Source organism: Cavia porcellus, unplaced genomic scaffold, assembly GCF_034190915.1.
Source record: "Cavia porcellus strain 051 isolate PalLab524CR breed Dunkin Hartley unplaced genomic scaffold, mCavPor4.1 scaffold_13, whole genome shotgun sequence".
In the NCBI taxonomy this organism is placed as follows: domain Eukaryota; kingdom Metazoa; phylum Chordata; class Mammalia; order Rodentia; family Caviidae; genus Cavia; species Cavia porcellus.
In genome coordinates, this window is record NW_026947496.1 from 24,798,491 (window position 1) to 24,819,104 (window position 20,614).

The window sequence follows — 20,614 nt, forward strand, 5'->3', positions numbered from 1 at the left end:
GGGGAAGCAAAATAATTTCATTATTACCTGATAACTGTATTTGAGAAATAAATGTGAATCCTATGTGGGTCCTCAAAAAATTCAAAGATCTGTGAATTTTATACATATAAATACCTGACCTTTGTAAGGTTTTTGTTGTTACTATAAACAACCATGGAAATACTAAAATTTTTCTAACACAATGTAGTTCAGAATACAATTGATATTGACATTAGTTTCCAAACCACATCTCAGGTTTGCTAAGCATAATAAAGGTGAGAGGAAAAAAAAGTAAAGAAAAAGTAAACTTTATGTAAAGTTTAGGTTTACAACCATGTGTGAGTCAAAGAGAAACCGTTTATTTTTTCTAGTGCACACAGAATACTTGTAACATTTTTTTTTACTGAGTTAAAGGTATTAACCCGAATACTCTAATGCCTTTTTTTTTTTTTTTTTTTTTTTTTTTTTTGGTCTTTTTCCGTTTTATCGGTACCGGGGATTGAACTCATGACTGCCTGCTTGGAAGGCAGGCGCTTATGCCGCTGAGCTAAAACCCCAGCCCCTCTAATGCCCTTTTAATTTGGTCAACATCTGCCTTTCTTCAAACAATTCTTTTCATTTTTTTCTCTTTAAGTCCTTATATGGCCTTGTGTAGGGTACTGTTTGGGACAAATGGGGAAAGAATACACTCAAATGAGCATTCATCCAACAACCAAAACATGTTGGAAACCACTGCTTTTTAAAGCAAGTGTGTGTTTTATGCATGTTCTCCAGCCATATGGTTAGAACTGATGTTTCTCGCAACTTCAGGCACTTGGGCAATTTCAAGCATAGATGTGACAGAAATGACACAGTTAGTTGATTATGTAACATGCTGGAAAATCTATCCAGAAATTGAATCTTAAAAACATTGCCTTTTGTTTATCACAGATGTTCCTCGACTTCAGGAGAAGGCATACACTGCAGTTAGATCCACGGTGCTTAAGGTTTCTGAAGGCATTGAGCAGGGGGCACAGTTCTCAGATGTCCTTTGCTCCTTTCTGCTCCTGCCACTGAGCAGATCACCCATCTTGCTGCACCTTAATTCCCTCTTTGAAATCAGAGCAATTAAGCCTCTTCTGAGGTCTTACAGCCTTTATGTGGCTAACAGAATACTACCTTTATTTTCCATTTTCCTAGTTTAAAAAAGGTTGTTTTTCCTGTATCTTCTTATCTGAACATGGTATCACATGCACTCATTCTCAGCAAGGGCCCTGGTACCTAGCAGCTCTGGATGATCACCAGTCACACAGGGATTTAGAGGGGTTTTGTTTTTCCTGCACTGTCCCTTGCATCAAGGATCAAATCTGTGGAATGGAAGGATAGTTTTACAAGACCATTTTTATAATGCATTCTTTACAACGTGGCTTTTAAAAGTAAGGTCACAGTGGTCTAAATGAACTTCTGTGCATCCTAGGAAAAATTACTTTCTCCACTGACATTGTGAATAAATTACAAAGCATACCTGCAAAAGCAAATGTAAATACTCAAGATTCACTTTCAAAAGCCCATAGAGCTGAATTAAGGGACAAACTACAGGGTAAGAACTATCCCCTGCTTCAAAGAGGTAGAATCAATTTAATTTCTTGATAAAATCCTCAAGGTTGAGAGAAGGAAAACTGAGTTTCCCAGGGAGTTACAGTCCCAAGAAAAAGCCTTCAGCTCTAACATGTTACAGAAATTGAATATTTTTTAAATTAACTGTAAATATCACATACTAGTACAGCAAATAAGAAAAAGAGTCATCTTTCTTAGGATTATAAAAAGGGCTTTGTAGAAGTTCTGACAGACTTTCTAAAGAAAACTTCAAGTCCCTTGATAGCCTTTTGAAAGGCTTGTAAATGTTCTTTGGTGGATATTAAAGATCACTGTTACTGAAGTGCAGCAACAGAATGGCTCTAAGCATAACTTACTTTAAGTAGTTTGCAGAGGCTCTAAGCATACACTTATTTTAAGAATAGAGAGAGCCTATCTTGATCTGATTCCCATTGTACCTTGTGAGCATATCAGTCCCTAACCTACAGATCTGCCGTGATTGACTCAAGGCTTTGGAACAAATAAGCCCTTCAGTATGTGATCCACCTCCCCTTCAGCTCTCCTTCATCCTGCCTTTTTCGAACTAGCCATCTTATAGATGAGGATAGTGAAGGTTCCAAACATGGTCAGGTTTCTCTCATCTTAAAACATTCTACCCAGATCAGAAGTCCTCTTCCACTACTATCCTACCCGTGTATGTGGCATTTGACGGTTTGGTGTTGTTTTTGGCATCTGACGTATTTGGAACCCTCCATCCAGATGCTTCCCCTCGCTTCCTGTCATTCCTTTTTTCCTGTCCTTGAGTGCAGCAGTTCTCTTGAAGCCACCTTCTAGACCATTCTGTGGCTCTGCAGTTTCGGTTTTGGTTTAATCCTCTCTGCCAAACAACCATCTGTGCTACTAGTAACAAATTTTATGAAAACCATGATTTCAAGGATTTTGTTTGCTGGATTTTCAAAGTGATACGACCTTGCATGCCTATGTGTGGTTTCAGTCTCTCAATAAGGTTCTGCTGGTGGTGGAGCGGTTGCTACAGGAATCTGCTTCTGAGGACAGTGTGAGTGAGACATGGGCTTGCTGCGCCACCCCTTTGAGAAAAGCTCTGGCCCTTGCCGCGGGGTTGATTCTCTCTGCCTTAGCGTAGCAGGTTGCTGGGGAGCAGGTTGTGGTCTCAGTGGCCTGAAGACTGCAGTAGCTTGCCTCTTTGCTGCAGAGGCCCTCTGAGGAAATGGCTAATCAACTGATTACTGTAATTCTTATTGTCTGAAGGCCTTTGTCCATCATAAGTTATAACATGAGATGGGGAGACAACAGGTGGAACTTGCAGGAGGAGGCAGTTTATTTTAGAAAGAAACTTGAGGCTTATGAACATTTGCGTAGCCTTTACATTCTTTTATTGTGCCCAAAGCAGCATTGGTCTTCTGTTTGATCTCTTCCCTTCCTTAACTTCTTGTTGACTTGAAGAAATAGTTGCTTCTCTTAAAGGTTGTATTTGGATATTCTCTTTGGTGTAAGTTCATTCATAAACAAAAAAATTGAGAGCTTTTATTATTTGTTTTTAATACATTTTAGGAAGTATACATGGATTGCAGCAGCTTTTGATCGGGCTCTCACCTTCTATGCTTATGTTTGCTCAATGTCCTTTGGAGAATTCAGGGTCTTATCAATGAGACAAAGTCCATGGCCCAGGGAACAAACAGTATGACTGGAAAAGCATTTGCCTTTATTACTTAATGCACAAAGCAGTTCTCTTATGAGCCCCTTTGTCAAATAATAGCTAAATACTCACCTACAACTAGTTCTCTGATAGTTAGTTGAAAACCAAGCCCTCTACCGTATAAACACAGCAAGTCTTTCTAACAGTGTGTATATTTTACTGTTGTCATTGTAGAAATCATTGGAGATACCTGAGGAAATAAAACAGCACAAAAATATTTCTGCACCTGTCCACATGAACTCTTAACAAGAGCAGAGCCGCAGCACACCCTTTCAGTGGCTCTGCACTCTGACACCATCATTAATTTCCTGAAAACTTAATGTTAGATGAAGTGTAATTGCAGATTTCCTTAAGAACCATTGACAGATACTTATCCTAAGTTATAAGCAATTCACAGTGTGAACTGCGTGCAAACATCATAAGTTTTCTTCCAAGAGAATATACTTAAGTAAAACCCATTATTCACAAGTCTGTTTTTGATAAAAGGAGCCATGCAAGCTCAACATAGAAGTTGGAACGCTTCTATGGGGCTACGTGATTTTCTCATGTTAGAGAAACTTTCCCTGGTTTTCAGGGGTTTAGTCCTGGTAAGTACTATCTCCAAGATGCAACCTTTGGCCAAGTGGGCTGCATTTTGAATGAGATGGTAAACTGGATGGCAAATTATGGTGTTTTTAGGTACTGGCATTGAATGATGAAGAGGGGTGTTTAATTTCTTTTTTAATTGTTAGGTGGTCCAGTTAGGCAGCTGTGTTTATGTTTCTGAAATGATAACTGCCTGATCATAGTGACAAGCTTCTACAAATAAGAATAAGAATTTTTTCTTAAGAAATCATCTTGCCAGTGTACTTCAATTCAGGGGGTTGTATTTATCAAGCAGCAATGGCAAAAATAATTTCAGGAGCTGCTATTCAATACAGCTGGTTTGCTAGATGAGGCATTTTGACAACCTTTAAAAAAAACTAATTGATACTTCAAATGTTATACTTCACAGCAGAATAAACTTGGAAATGGTGGTGGTTTTTTTGTGTGCTTTTTCTTTTGGTTTGTTTTTGGATAGTCACATTTCTTTAACCCTTGTTTGACTGATTTAACTTCTTGGTTATTAAAAATACTTGCTTAGATTATAAATGTAGATCAAATAGTGCTATATTTTTTTTTTTTTGGCTGTTCTTCTCTTTAAAAGAAAATAATTAACTGATCATAATATCAGTACTCCAGAAAAGAGAAAAAAAAATGTATATAATCAGTAAATAGCTATGTGAATTAGTAATTTCAGAACCATATGCAAAGTGTGAAATGTTGGGATGCAAAGGCCTAATGACTAGCGTTTGGAGGCATTTTCTTTAGAGTTGTATCCCTCATAACTCAAATTAATGTTTATCACTGTTTCATATTGCCAAAATATTTTCATGAATTTGGATTAGAAGCAGCTTGTTCTGGCTTGTTTTGCAACTTTGTTTCAAGAAACAAAGTGATATTTAGAAGATTTTGGTATGTCTTAGAAGCTTTAATTATCTTACATTGAAGGAAGAAATACAATCAAGCTCTGTTTCATAGTTACGTAAGAGGAGAGTTCATACTATGCTAATTTTATATCACAAGCATAGTTAGAGAAGAAACTTGAATTGGTCATTTGAACAATGTTAGCCTTTAGCAATTAGCCATTTACACTATCAACTCAAGAGGACCCAAACGGGCCCAGAATTATTTGGGCTGGCACTTATTTTTGGATTTTCAGGTACTTGTCTTTATCTTTCTCATTTTTTTCTTCTCCCTTCTCTCCACAGATTGGTGAAAAACAACAAGTGTTAGTAACAGAAGAATCTTTTGATTCCAAGTTTTATGTTGCACACAATCGATTTTATGAGCAGGTAAGGGGCACTTCAGTATTCTTGAGTTTTCTCCAAAATAGGAATGAATTTGGAAAGTTTAAGCAAAGAGGATTTTAAAGGGTGCTATTTTGTAGCACCAAGCCACCCGGGCTACATTGGAGCTTATCTCTGTGGCACATTCTACAGAACATTCTCTACAAAGGAATAAGTGTATTTAGTGCATTGTAGTATGCACTAATCTTTGATCGGGCCAGCCCTGGGCTTTTTTGGAGTTTGGAACCAAGCAGTTAGCACCGCCAAAGTTCCCACAGCTGGAGAAGTGGGGCAAAGTCTAGTGCAGACAGCAGGACGTCTGCCTGGGCAACCTCAGCGCAGAAGTGCAGGGATTTCCTCTTCCTGTCACATCGCTCTGCACTTTTTTAGTTTTAGTCCATCAGTTGGTTTTTCAGTATAGTTTAGTTTTGTTTTTTTGCTGGTTGGTTTGTTTGTTTTAACTTCTACCTTGATAAAAGTGCTGGGAGCAGAAGAAAAGGAGTATTCCTTGGTCTCAACTCAGACTGTGAACAACTGTGGAGTCTAGCATGAGGGTGAAAGCAGGTTCCCTTAGCACTCCTGAGGGACCCCCACAGGGGCAGAGGGCTATGTGGTTCATTGTGGATCACATTAACTTGTCTTAACATCACAGATGGTTTCCCACTTTCTATGGAGAGAGAGAGAGAGAAAGAGAGAAAGAGAGAGAGAGAGAGAGAATCTTTTTCTCTGACTCCGGTCCAGAACTGGAGAGCAGGGACTGTGGAGGCCGGCCAGCACGGCGTGTTCCAGCACAGGTCTCAGATAGGGCTGGGCAAGGGAAGCCACTGCCTGAGCTAGAGAGCAGAATGGCAGTGGCTGAGGCGGTCTCCTCACTAGTGTCCACTTGGAATCATCTCAAACTGGGTTGCAGGTCCTTAGAAAGACGGGGTGGGGAGGCACACTGAACTCACTTCGTGCAGCAGCAGCGGAGGCTGCAGTAGAGAAAGGACTCGGAACACCCCATCTGGGAGCCAAGTCTTCCCCATTACAGCTCATTACTGGAGAGCAGGGTCCCCATCAGGCAGCCTTCTGCTCAGCCTGGGGAAGGAGGAGTGGGATTGTATTTGGGTTGCCTCATTGTCCCCTGTCTCTCTTGCCATCTGGGTTTGAGCCTCAGCAGGGAACATTTTTCCCTGAATTTTAAAGCCAATGGCAAACCTCTTAGCTGTTTCCTCCCATTTAAAGCAGTTGGGGCTTTTCTGATTATTAAAACCAGAGAAGAAAAAAAAGCTGAGCCCTTCATTCAGATCAGGACAGCAGATCTATGAGGGTTTTTTCCCCAAGAATAGTACTGAATCTTCCAGGGGTAGTTTGCTCTAGAGATTTTCTTATTAAAAAAAAAAAAAATGATTCAAAAGGGCTTTCATAGCCTGACACAAGGCTCTTTTGGTTTGTTTGCTTGCCGTGAGTAATTTGCTGCCCAGGTGACCTTTCTCCTACACTTTGATGAAGTGAACCCAATGGTCATAAAAATCAGACTCAGAAAGACCAAGATTCAGCTTGACTTTTTAGAGAAATTAGCCGTGAAACTTCTGGCTTTCATCAGACGTTTTTATCTCTACAACTAAGATGTCATTAGAATTTTTTTTCCTAAATAAGATGAATTCCAGAGGTGAAGATCATATCTAAATTTCAAAGTATTGCAGTTAGAATTAGTCCATTTATTTTGGATCCTAACTTGAAAAGATTGACATGTAACTATAGTACTAAAATAGAATTGTGAGGGAGACTTAACACATATAAACTACCTACTAGTCCCAAAGGAGGGGAAACATTTGCTTAAGGTAAACAAGTACTTCTACCAGTACTCTCCAGTGGAAAGAGACCATCTGATGGTTTCCTGTGAGCCAGCCAAGTACCTGCAGAGTAGCTGGTTCAGTATGGAGGTAGGCTCCCACACATAGCTTCTTCTAACTGAGCCAAAGAACTGACCAGCAACCATGAGCCAGGGGGGTCATGAAGTGCTGAACACCAATGGGTTGTGTTATTGAAAAGATTGCTTTTAAATATTCTTCCTCTTCCCCTGAAACATGTATTTGTGCATGTGTGAGTAGCCACATGCACACTCCGATGCAGGCTTCATTTGAAGTGTCTCCTCAAACTATTACAACAGCTGAGTTGGAAGGCATTAAAAGTAAAAGGCTTTCATCATTTCTGTCTCAGTTTTCTTCATTGCATGGGGCAGCCACGAGCAGAATATCAAAGGCCCGGTTCAAAAGAGGCTGGCTGACTGCTGAGGACTTCCCAGCATCTGGCCAGGGGAAGGCATTTCTGGGAGAAGCCTGGAGAAAAGACATTTTAAGGGCAAAACTGAGAAATCTGAATTAAGTACAGACTTCAGTTAATAGTAATATATCAACTTTCGTTTATATGTTATGACACGTATACCATAGAAATGTAAGATACTAATAATAAGGGGGAACTGTGTGCGAGGCATACAAGAACTCTGTACTGTTCTTGCCATAATTCTATAAATCTAAAATTATTCTTAAAGGTTGTTTTAAGAAATTAAGATTTCTGATTTTTTTTAAGGTTTTAGTGCCAAAGAACCCTTCCTTCATGGGGAAAATGGTCGAAGTGGACATTTATGAATCAGGAAAACATTTTATGAAAGGGCAGCCAGTATCGGATGCCAAAGTGTACACACCGTCCATCAGCAAACCGTTAGCAAAGGGAGAAGTCTCAGGTTTAACAAAGGTAAGTAAAAGATGCTCTCCTCTCTGCCCTGGCAGTAAAACAGCAGCTGTGGAGGCACCAGGATTCCAGACTATACTTCTGTTATCAATTATAGTTCCTTTTTTATGTATGCATGAGGCTTTAATCCTTTCTGACCGATTGAAATCTGAATTAGAAAGATGTATTTTGCTGATGCGTATAGCTTTGCTCCTCTGCCTGTAAAGAAAATAAGCTATTTGTGCCTGCACGCTAGATGCAAAAGATAAAAGCCATTATATGCAGATAAAAGATTTAACTAAGTATGATCTGATGCAGTATGTTTCTATATCCATAGGCTCCAAGTGTAAGGGGACAAGCAAAGGAATGTTTTCCTGCCTGCGGAGCTGTTTATAACGTAGTAAAACCTTATAGCTGAACAGGCACTAAAGCATGCCACATATACGGTTATGGTGCCTTTCACTGGGGTGTTAGCTGGATGTCTACTTCAGTTGTATGGAGTGAAAATTAAACATTTTTTCTTTCTATAAAAAAGTAACCCGACCCCTATTTTATACCTTGGTAAATATGGCTGTTTGCCAAGCTCTCTCTTACATTTCATTGAGCTACAGTTGTAAAAGCTGATGGAGTGTGAAATGAAAATGTGTATCACATTTCTAAGCATCATTTGATGTCCTTTCTCCAACACAATTGTTAAGCGCTCTGGAAAAAAGTATATAGCAATGACTTAACATACAGCAAAAAAAGATAACTGATATTCATCTGACCATGTAATTCCAAAATTGTTTTAATCTGTGCATAGCTTTTTCCTTAGATGAATCACAAGGCCATGTTAATTAAAATAAAGGAACTCTGGCTTTACTTCGGGAATAGTGACAAAGAGGGTACTGTTTACCTGTGTCCCTGCTGATTGTGGCGATCCACTATGTCCAGCAGGAGTGACACCTCTCCTGAGCTGACAGGTGTATATGAGGCATCTGACCATAGTGGAAGATCTAGCTTTTGTCAAATCCTTGAGTGTATCATCCTGCTAAAATTCAAAAAGCATACCATTAATGTTTGCTCTTAAAAAGTAAAATTTTATCTGGAAGCTGGGATGGATGGCCTGGACAGAATAGTAATCTAGCAATTAAGTTATATTCCTAGAGATTTGGCTTGTGGTATGTGAGCTAATTTTTGAAGGTTTTCAAAAAAGGCAGCTGATTTTAAATTGTCAAGGTGAAAGGATTTCATATCACATGGCAAATTGTTATTTCAAAGGTCCTGCCTTTCCACACACCTATTGAAGAGGATTGTGTTCCAAAACATCACCATTTATAAATCACCAGAAGTAAAGAGAGGTAGCATCTTTCTACTAGTTCCCTAACTGTAGTATTCCTTTCTAAAAGCTCAGCCTCACTTAAGTTCTATTAGGCAGACTGTTCTGCTCTCCTTTCCCTCTTTCCAACCTAAAATAAGGTCATCAATTCTATCACCTGCCTTACAATGGGTGGGTTGGCCCAGGAGTCTTAGGTAAGAAGAAGGGAAGATCAGGTGACTCCTGAGCCCACCTGAGCTTCTAGGAATAGAAGCTGGCTCTCACTCACTCATTCTTTGTTTTTAAAGTACTAGGGACTAAATCCAGGGCTTTGTGTTTCTAGGCAAGTGCTCCACCCTGAGCTATGCCCCCAGCCTTTTTAAATTTTCATTTTGAGACAAGATCTCATTAAGCTGTCCAGGTTGACCTATGAATTTGTGAACCACCTGCTGTAGCCTCTCAAGTAGGTGAGATTACAGGTGTGCACCACCATGCCTGGCTGCTAAAAACTCATAGTGTGCATGACCCTAAAGGTTAGAAACATGGATCTGTATATGTGCATTCAGAAAAACATCAGGCAATTCTTTTACCTCCAATCTTGATTTCCTATACGTTGGGGAATATGGCTTTTATTCTTCAATGTTATTCTTTAGTGTTATTTTTCAGTGTTTTCAAAGATAGGCCAAACCTAGCAGGACCAAGAGGCCTTGTTAGTGAATTTGTCCTAATATTACACATACTTTTGCTGACAACAGAAACAAAATGAATTAAACACAAAGAGAAAAACTTTGTTTTATAGGATTTTAAAATGAATAACAGAGGTTGTGATCACGAGACTTGAGCTCTCTGACAGTGGATACAGGTGCTGTAAGTTGGAGAGAGATCAGCTGAACTCTATAGGGTTGTAGCAGTGTGGCCTGGGGTCAGACAGACAGGGGTGTTCATCTGGATTGTGGAGCTCACCAGGCACGTAACTCCTCAGGGCATTAGTTGTGTCTGTGCACTAGGAATGATCATGAGTGTCTCACAATGCAAACAACAGGAACACCTTCCTGGTGTAAAGGAGCAGAGTCCTCAGTGGTCCTTTCCCATTTCATTGCATCTAAAAATAATCGACTCTGAACACTATCTGGCAGTGACATGCTCTTTTTGTTTTGTATTGTTAATGATTTGACCCCCTTAGATGTCGTATTTGGCAGGGTTGGAGGTGTTTCTCTATTAGGCTGATCATTTCACTGCCACAGAACCAATCTCATCCAAATTTATTTATTTATTTGGCAAGTAATTGCCTGTCTGCAGTACATGCAGCTTACCGTCATCCTGGAGTGGGTGCATATACATAATATAGCTAGGCTTTTTCTTTCCTTTTTTTTTTATTTCCTTCCTTCCCTCCCTCCTCTCCCCATTGTCATTCTTACTGATATTGTTAACCTTAGCTCATGTCTATGATGTGTTTACATTCATTGATCAGAACTTCTTTTCTAGAATGTCAACTCCTCCCGAAATACTTTACAAAGAAATCTAGAAAGCCCAAAGTATCTACAGCAAAACAATGTGTTACAGTTTTTTGCTATAATTAGTGCCTTTCCCGAGAACTGTAGGGTGATCTTTTGAGCATTAGCCCTGTCCTTGGGACTTCCTCTTCTCGTTTGAGGCCCTGCAAACTCCTTTCAGTAACACTGGAGAGGGAACAGCAGCACAGGGAGGAGGTCTACGTTAGGAGATAGGAGGGCCAGATTACAGCCCTCTGGTTCTTTCAGTGACAGATTTGCTGGCTTTGTGTGTTTCATTAGGTCCCCCAAACCTTGGCTGTCTCATATGTAAAATGATAGTGAATGTGGTCATTAAGGAACCTTCTAGCTCCAAGATTCAGTGAACACAATATTTCATTTGATAAAAATGACCAAGTGTCTACCCTATGGCAGAACTTTTAATGACATAAATAGTAATAGAAATCAGACCTTGTTATCTTCAAATAATAATAAGTAGATGTCCATAACATAGTGGAAAACTAATAACGTGAAAAGATTACTGTCCTCTAACAAATTACAGTTTCATGAAAATGGCATTTAGAAACATCCTGGTATGAATATCACTCTTACTTTCTTCAGTTTGATTAGAAGAAAAGGAAAAGGAGGAGAGAACAGGAAAGAGAGACAGAATGACTTTGATCATTTTTAGGGAGGATGGAAGTGAAAATGTCACCTTCAAATTTAAGCATATATAATTAATTTCAACAAAAGGTTATGTGATACTCTATCGAAGCTCAAAGGTTTAAATATAAATAAGGGAAATACAGATCATGAGCTTTTCTGTGGGGCCTGTTAGGGACCTTTGTACTTAGGATGGGAGACAAGGAGAGCAGGGGGTACCCAGGTCCATGTGGATGTTAACCCTGGAATGTGATCCCTTGCTCAGTGCTATCACCATTATCTGGGAACTCACGAAAAATGCACATTTCCAGGCTCCCCCGTCCTCAGGAATCTATCCTGATTCCTTGAATGAATCCCATTTATCATTTCATTTCATCCTCCTGAGTCAGAGAACTACGCAGTAGGGATTCAACAGGTTTTGGGCTGACGCTCTGAGACCATTATTCTAGGGAGGTGCTATTCATAAAAGCAGTTTGAATGTTTTCATGTAGTAACACTCTGCTCTCCCTGAATGACTTCAGAAACTGTAGTTGAGCATCTTTTCGGATCTGTGTGCATTAATGAGTCTTCAGAAGGGGATTGCACAGGCAAGGGGTGTGTGTGCGTGGGTGTGTAGTAAAAGAGGGCCAGAGGGGGCAAAAAGCTTACATAAAACAGTTTTAAGATCTTAAGGGCATTGGTTGATATTCTTACCAGGCCCTCAGATGCAACCTAATTTTGTAATCACTGTTTAATCACAGTGATCTTTTCCTGCAGTTGAAATCTTTGGAATATTGGTAGGCTGTTCAGTCTTTATATTTAAAGAAATAGATGGGAGGATAGACCTGCTACCACTTGTACCCAATCCATGGCCACTCAGTAATATAAAATGATCAAAGATTGGGATCTGGTTTTGATGGTTGTTTGAAATCTGTTACGGACATCTATTCATGGCAATTGTCAACACACAGAAGTGGAGCATAATCATCCCACATCCTCTTACACCCTTCAGCAGTTGTCAGCTCATGACTGGTCTTGTGTCATCCATGTTCTCATCTCCTGCTTATTCTCTATCCTGATTCCTTGAATGAATCCCATTTATCATTTCATTTCATCTAGAAACATACAGTAAATATCTCTAAGATGAAAATTCCTTGTAAAAACATAATCATAATACATTATCAAACCTCAAAATTATTATCTCTGAGTGCTGCTGGATAACTGCTCTATGCCTACTGCTATGACCAAAGCCAACATGTACTAAGTGCTTTTGATGGGCCCACTGCTGTGCTCTGTAGCTTAGATGCATTAATCTTATCACCCTTAAACCTGAGGAGAGGTTACTGTCATTATCCCAGTTTCATCACTGAGACGTGAGCATCAGACGCAGTAAAAATCTTACCCAGAATTGCGAAGTTAAAGGTGAGAAAGACAAGCCAAAAGTTATGTACAGAGCTTACCAACTTTCAAGCCTGTGTTGTTAGTTTGTTTGGTACTGGGAATGAACCCAGGGGCTCATACTTTAGCAAGTGGTCTACCGCAGAGCTACAACCTTTTTAAAACAATTTTGAGACCTGATCTCATCGTATTACCTAGGCTAGCCTCAAACTCCTGGGCTCAACTTATCCTCCTGCCTCAGCTTCAAAGTCGCTGATATTGTAGGCTTGGACCACCACACCTTGGCCTATTGCTACTGTCTTTTAATTGTGGTAAAATACACATAACATAAAATTTACTCTTGTAACTAGTTTAAGTGTATGTTCACTAATGTTACCTACCTTCATTTGTTACACAACCAGTCTCTGTAATTTTTCTCGTCTTGTAAATTGAACTCTGAGTCATTAAGCAGTAATGACTCACCTCTCTGCCAGCCCCCTGGTAATTTCTAATCTACCTGTCTCCGAATTTTTTTTTTGTCTTTTTCCTTTTTTATCGGTACCGGGGATCGAACTCACGACTGCCTGCTTTTCAAGGCTCAGCTTATGCCGCTGAGCTAAATCCCCAGCCCCTTGTCTCCAAATTTAACTGCTTTTGTTACCTCATATAAGTGGAACTATAGTGCCTATATTTTTGTGACCTTATTTCACTCAATCTATAAAGTTCTCCAGGTTCATCCATATTAGAGTATGTGTCAAAACTTCCCTTCTCTTGAAGGCTAAATAGTATTCCACTGTACGTGGAAACTGCATTTCATTTACCCACTCCTCTGTCAGTGGACTTTTGGTTTGCTTCTGCATTTGAAGTATGAATAATGCTTGCTGTGAATATGAGCACGCAAATATCTCTTCAAGTCTCGCTTTCAATTCTTTGGTAATTTTTTTTTGAGGGACTGCCATATAGTTATCCAGAGAATTTATATCATTTTACATTTCCACTAACAGTGCCCAAGGTTTCCAATTTCTCAGTCTCCTCACCAGCGCTTACTTTCTGGTTTTTTGATAGCAACCTCCCTGGTGGATATGAATTAAGCCTGCATTTTAAACGCAGGTCCTATGATTTTCCTTTTTCAGTTGCAGGATGCTTATTTGATAACTTCTGGACTGTAGTTTCCTTTTTGTATACAAGAATAAGCTTAGATTGGATACAAAGAGAGGGTGGACAATATTAATCATCTTCTTTGTGTGTGCACAGGTGATATTAGAATGGTATGTTGCCTATAGACAAAATATGAACATAGGTTTGTCTCATTGGAGGCTACTTAGTTTTACCACTGGCTTCTTTCTCCTTGTGTGGTCCATTTTATAAAGAATCATTAGAATCTTACCACTTCTCAGATCAGGACTTAAGTCAGAGTTGTTCTATGTCCAGTAGAAGGTAGGAAAAAATAGCCAGTTTATTTTCTCTTCATGATTCATTCTTAGGAGTAATGAATCACTTTAAAGAAAGATGGAGTGACTTTGTGAAAAACCAAGCAAGGATTTGGAGTCTATCATATTTGGGTTCACATTACCATGACAATTCCTGTGACTTTGTACAACTTACTTCCGTGAATCGTAGTGTGTACAAAATGGAGGTGACAACTGATTCACTGTTCATCAATTAGCTATAACCTGTCCCTAAATTAAAATGGGGTGCGTTGGGCAAAATGCCTACCTCCTACTAGGTATATTAAATGTGTGATAAAAGGGCTCAGTAACAATGGCTTAAAAAGCACAAATTCCTAGCTTTTATTTTTCTAACCTTTAAAGAATGTAGGTTCCATTGTTTTTCACTATCCACTATAATATAGCACCTAGGAATAAAATTCTGGATTCTCACTACCTGGATCTTTGAGTCTTTGTTCCACCTCTTAGAAAGCACATGACCTTGGAGAGAGTTGATCTCTCTGCCTCTCGGTTCTCTCCTCTGTGAGTAAGGCTGATCTTAGTACCTGCTTTCTAGGGTTAGACAAAAACAGCTCCATGTCAATAAATGCTGGTTACTGTTCTTGTCATTAATATTATTATTTGGGATACATGCTATGACATTATTTTACTTTAATTGGTGAAGGTTAACCTTGTGCATACTTTATCTTTTCAAATATACTCTTCAGCCGTGGATTTGTGACAGTGGCAGCTGAGGCCTGACAGGATGAGGAGGTTCCTTCACACAATGAGTGAGAACTTAGCAGAGATCCTGTTACAGTCCTGTAGCACTGGCTGGTCTGGTTAACAGGCATTTCTTCCGATTCCTCTTTACATCCCTTTTTAAGGGAGAATATTCTAGAGTGGAAACTTGGCCCTTCCATGTTGCTTCTCACAAGGGAAGCAGCCCCAGGGTGCCTGCCTGCCACCTGTTTCCCATCTATTGGGACTTTGATCCTAATAATGGATTCACTTGAATGGTTAGATAGCTCGGCACCAGTACAGCCGGCTGCGCCTGGAAAGGAAGCTGAGGTTTTAAAGGATGGCAGAGTTTTCCTCATTACCAGACGAAAGGCCAGCAGGACATTCAGGTGTACTGAGTTTTATGTATAAGCTACACTGTATTCAGAGCTTTGGCCCTTAGAAAAACACTGTTATAATGCTTTCCTCTCCATCTAACATTCATTTCCAAAACCACTGAAGTGAAGGGGTCTATTAGTTCAGCCCCAGATTTGAAAGCACATGAAAACTGCGTTCATGAGGTTAAGAAATGGCTTAATAATTAAGTTAAAACAGTTGCGAGCAGATCTAATTTCAAACAGATCAGCTAACTGTGTTAGGGGCAAATGAGGGTGTGTTCCTTCCTATTTTCCTCCCACCCCCAAGATACTGGCTGCAATCCCAAGAAGTTTTTCCAGTTCCTTTTTTCTTTTTAAACTTTAAAAAAGCATGTATTCTTTATTGCCCATATATTAAATTGGTGTCACAAACAGTTGAAACCATCATGCATTTAATATTTTATGCATTGCTTTCATATTGCATCTAATTAGTTTCTTTTGTAGATATTTAGGACATGATTGAGTTCCAGCATCTACATACATAGCTTTTATTCACTACTGTTGAGCTGTGTTTTATTGGACATTGCTCCTGAACTGGTGTGATTATGGCAGTGCAAACTGTGTTTCGCATGTGTACAATAACCCTCTGTGTACCAATTTGAGTATGGCCCAAAGTATCATCAGCGTGAGCTGAAGGTAAACAATTAGCTTACATTTTACTTGCATCACTAATTGCACAATCACTGATAATAATTTTCCTCCTCCTGAGGGTTGTAGCTGGGGCATGGCGAGGTAGAATTGCATGCATCAAGGAACTAATTGTGCTTTGATAATAATAACTACCAGTTACTGAGCCTCCACTATGTACTTAATACTGAGGGATTTTCCTTGTGGTGCTCTGCTTTGTTACAACGAGCCTGAGCCAGGGCAACTAAACACTGCTGCTGCGCACACCCACAGAAGAGCCTTACAGGGTGTAACTGTGCAGATACAGCCCCTGCCCCCTGTGACAGCAGGGACACGGGAGGAGTGGGCTTAAGACAAGGGCACCAGCAGATTCCCAGTGCAAGGAAAGCTAAGAGCAAGAACAAAGATTCAGACCCCTGAGCCCAAGTCACCCACCCAGGTCATGTTGGCTTCTTATACTCATTATGTGTCCACTTGCATTGAGCATAATATGATCTGGGCACTTGACTCGGCTGTGGCCTTTGAGATTTTGCGCTGCCTCCTCTGTTGGTACAGCTGTTCTGCTGTGAACCTGTGGGAACGGTCAGGTGAACAGAGGCCCCTTCAGGAAGTACTCCAGCTGCCCTGTAAGATATAATTGCTTTTGTGATGAAAGCATAATTTAATGGGTAATTTTTTACCAAATCTAAAGTGAATCTACTAAGAGATATTGTTCATCATGACATTGTCAAGTGGAAAGTTGAATCTCAAGGGTTACTGGAGTCCTCCCTGTCCCTGCAGACTTGAGCAGAACATTACCTTCCATGACGGCCAGGCCAGGTTCCAGAATCACTTTCAGCATCTTCATTTCGACTTTACTTTTCCTTCAAATGCCTTTTTACTATTATCAAAGCCAAGTATGACCCTGTGTCTCAATTTGTCTAGGACTGACCTGGTTTGTGCCTTTTCCACTGCCCAAAAAGTCTTGGTTTGGATGGTAAAGTATGTGATCACCCTGTGAAGTCCTAAAGAGATCCAGTGCTGTGTCAAGCACTGTCTGGGATACAGAAGTCTCTCAGATGTGGTTCTGCCCTCAAGGAGATTGATGTCTAGTTGGAAAGAGAATACATGTGCTATGATACAGATGTTTGTATCTCCCCAAAATGCAGGTGATAGGCTGGGAAGGTAGGCACTTGGGGAGGGTAGGCTACAAAGGCAGAACTTCCTTGGTTGGGATTGAGGGCCTCAGACCTTTACCCTTTCAGCAAGAAGGCACTCTGTGAGCCAGGAGGTAGCATCTCCCAGACACCAATCCTGGCAGCATCTTGATCTTAAAATTTCCAGACTCTAAAATCATGAGAAACTAATTTCTGTTGTTCAAAAGCTGTGCATTTTTTATAATAGTCCAAATGGACTGACAGTAGATAAGTACTGTATTCTAGCTATGAGGGGCATCAGACCATAAAGGTGGAAGGCCTTTATGGCCTTTACAGGTATCAGGGAATGTTCTTTGCGGACAACAGGCAAGTACTTGTAAAGGGATGCTAGAGAGTTTGTGAATTCTTGGAAGAGCTGGAAACTGGATTTCTGCTGAATTTTCCGGTACCCACCCCCAGACCCACACAGTGGGGGGGCTGCTTGCTGGAAGGGGCATTGCATCTGTCCCACCAAGGTGGGCCCCACACCCGTCTGCTTCCTCCTGCTTCCTGCTCAGTGCCTGACTGGAACCTGGGTCTTGTGTTGGCACCCTAGGGACAGAAAAGGTTGGGAAATGTGTTCTCAGAATCTGTAATGGTAAGGTAGAATTTACAAGACACGGAACTGTCAGTATAGAAAGGATATTTAAACAGTTTTTGTTACAGAGGGTTTTGTAGATGTGGTAGGATTAGAGTTGAACCTTAAGAGTATGAAGGACTTAATCAGGTAAGTGAAGACAGAAGTCTTTTTCACTGTGAAGGGAACATAATTCAAGTGGCAGAATGCACAGGAATATGTCTGACTTTCTGTGCCTCAATAAGCAGTTATGGGCATTTGGAGGCCAGAGGGAAATAATGTTCAGTATGAAGACTGCGGCTTCTGGGTATTCAAGTGAAATATGATTCCTTCCTAACACATTAGCCATGCTACATGTATTAGTCCAAGATCAGTCAGGCTGTGCTGCAGCAGTAGATTAATCCAGCCTTATCTCCACAGCAGTGTTTATTGCCTGCTCACACTGAGTGTCTGGTGCCATTTAGCAGGCAATTTAGAGTCAGGGATTGCCCCCTCAGCCCCTCCAAGGGGGACCCACGTTCACTGTCTTCAAAACAAAGAAAGAGATGTGCTGGAGAAATTTTTTCCTTTTTATCGGTACCGGGGATGGAACTCACGACTGCCTGCTTGCAAGGCAGGCGCTTATGCTGCTGAGCTAAATCCCCAGCCCCCGGAGACATAGACTTTCCATGTAAAAACTGAGGTATGTATTGGCAGCCAAGTGGCTATTTATGGCTCATCTCTTTCCATATTGGCCAGTCATTGTTTAAAAAAAACATAAGTGGAGGTTTGGGGAACAATTTAAGAACTGAGAGCTGACAAAGGACAAGTGCTGAAGAGGACAAGCTAGCTTTGTAAGGAAGGAGGCCCATGGAGGACTCTTGTTCTCAGACAGCCTGGCCGCTGGGTCTGGAGTCCACGTCCTTCACCCGCTTTTTCTACCTTTGACCAGTCCCTCTCATCCCCTTTCTGTACCAAGCCCTGCTTGGGCTTCTAATTACAGCACATAAACCGTGAGGGGACTGCAGGGTAGCCTATCCGTAATGGTTTCTCCAGTCTAGGTGAAACACCTAAGAGTGGAACTGCGGGATTTTCCAGTATGCACAACTTCCACTGTACAAGCTTTACCTGACTCCCAAAGCGCCCATGCAGTTGGATGCCAGCACCAGCAGGAGGGTAATGTTCTGGCCCTCTACATTCGCACTGTGCTTGATTGGGTTAGGCTTTGAACTTTTGCCAACCTGATGTGGGTGAATTGGCTCCTCATTGTGTTTTTAACTTGTATTTCCCTAATTACAAGTGAGGTGGAGCATTTTCAATTGATTTATTGGTTCCTTGATGTGTGTATTCATTTTGTCTTCAGTAAAGAATATGCTAAGTCTTTTTCTTGTCTATTTACATTGGATTTCAACATTCTTCTGTTTAGGATTTTTCTCTTTGAGACACAGTATTTCTACATATGTATGGGGTATGCTGTGGTAATTCAATGCTTATGTCCAATGTGGAAAAGTCACGTAAGTGTAATAAGCATTTCTGTACTTGTACCTCATTGTCTTTATCATCTACATCATTCTCATCATCTTGCTGGGAATCTAGTACTCTCTCTAGTCATTTTGAAATATATCAGGTTATTTTAACCGATCATTACCCACTGTGCTATAGAAACAAGAGCTAACTCATCCTGCCTGTGTGTTACTGTCCTTCTTTAACGTCTCTGCCTTCTCCTCCTGCTCCACTCTTAGCACAAATCGTCTTCATTCCCACAAATGAGTGAGACCATGTGCTACTTTCTGTCTGGTTTGTTTCATTTAATGTAATGAAATGTGGCTGGGTGTACCATTTTTGTTTGGCAGTTTTTCCTTTCAAGACTCTGAATATATCCCACTTCTAAGAAATCTGTAATTTTAATGGGCATTCTCATATATATGTGTTGACATTTTTACTGCTTTTAGAGTTCTGTCTAGTACTTTTGACATTTTGATGTATATATGCCTTGGTGAAGGTCTTTTTTGGTTGATTCCACTTGCAGTCCTTTGATTTTCTCTTATGTGAATGTCTGTACCTTTCTAAAGATTTGGGAAATTTTTTTGCTAGCTATTTTACAAGGTAGGCTTTTAATGCCTTTCCCCTTTTTTCTAGAATTTCTATAATGTGAATATTTGCTCAGCTAATGGTGTCCTCCAGTTATGTTTTACAGACATTCTTCATTATTATTTTGCTTCTGTCCTCTTTTCTGACTCTAGTCTGACTAGATTAACTCAAAAGATCTGTCTGTGAGTTCAAAGATTCTTTTGTTTGTTCTACTCTGTTGTCAAAGATATCAATTATACTTATTTCATGATTAAAGTTTTTAATTCCAAGGCTTCTGGATCGCTCTTTATTATTTCTATTTCTGATGAGTTGATCATTTCTATCCTGAATTGTTTTTTCTCATTTCTTTATATTTTTGCCTTTATTCCCTTGCATCTCGCTGAATTTCCTTAGGATTATTTTGAATTCTTTTTTCCATAATTTCATAGATTTTCCTTCAAAAGGCAACCTGTTTTTGCAGTATTGTTGTGTTTCTTTGGGTTTCCTTTCATTTTTCTTTTACCTTTACTTTGGTATATCTGCACATCTAGTGTTAACAATCTCCTCTTCAAATTTTACAGAGAAATTTTATTAGATAATTTTCATTGTTTAGATAGAATATGAGCTGTCAGTTGGGTAGGTGCTTCTGTTATAGTGAGTTCAAATCTGTTGCTCAGTGTTGTGAGTTCCTTGGTTGTAAGAGTGCAGCAGTTTACAAAAGTAGCTCTACGATATACTGGACCCACCTTCCAGTTCCACATGGGCAAGGACCAGTGGCATGAGAGTTTGAGATACCAAGTGTCATGTCTCAGTGTTGAAGAAATACAGAGAACACAGATGACACCAGGGGTGTGGCATCAGTGGCTATGGTCCCAGAACTCAGGTCCCTCGGGAGAGCACTGGTAGATGCATTAGCCTGTGGACCAACTCCTGCAGCGGAAGCCC

General features: G+C 40.2%; 1 protein-coding gene across 4 annotated transcripts in view; it reads left to right on the forward strand.

The window, feature by feature from the left end:
- Cdkal1 (CDK5 regulatory subunit associated protein 1 like 1) overlaps window positions 1–20,614 on the forward strand; it is a 596,983-nt gene that overhangs the window by 563,834 nt on the left and 12,535 nt on the right. For all 4 annotated transcript variants that reach the window (XM_063259948.1, XM_063259947.1, XM_063259950.1 and 1 more), the window contains exons 13-14: window positions 5,062–5,145; window positions 7,711–7,875. In XM_063259948.1, coding sequence (XP_063116018.1) covers window positions 5,062–5,145; window positions 7,711–7,875 — 249 coding nt within the window. The remainder of the gene's footprint in view (window positions 1–5,061; window positions 5,146–7,710; window positions 7,876–20,614) is intronic.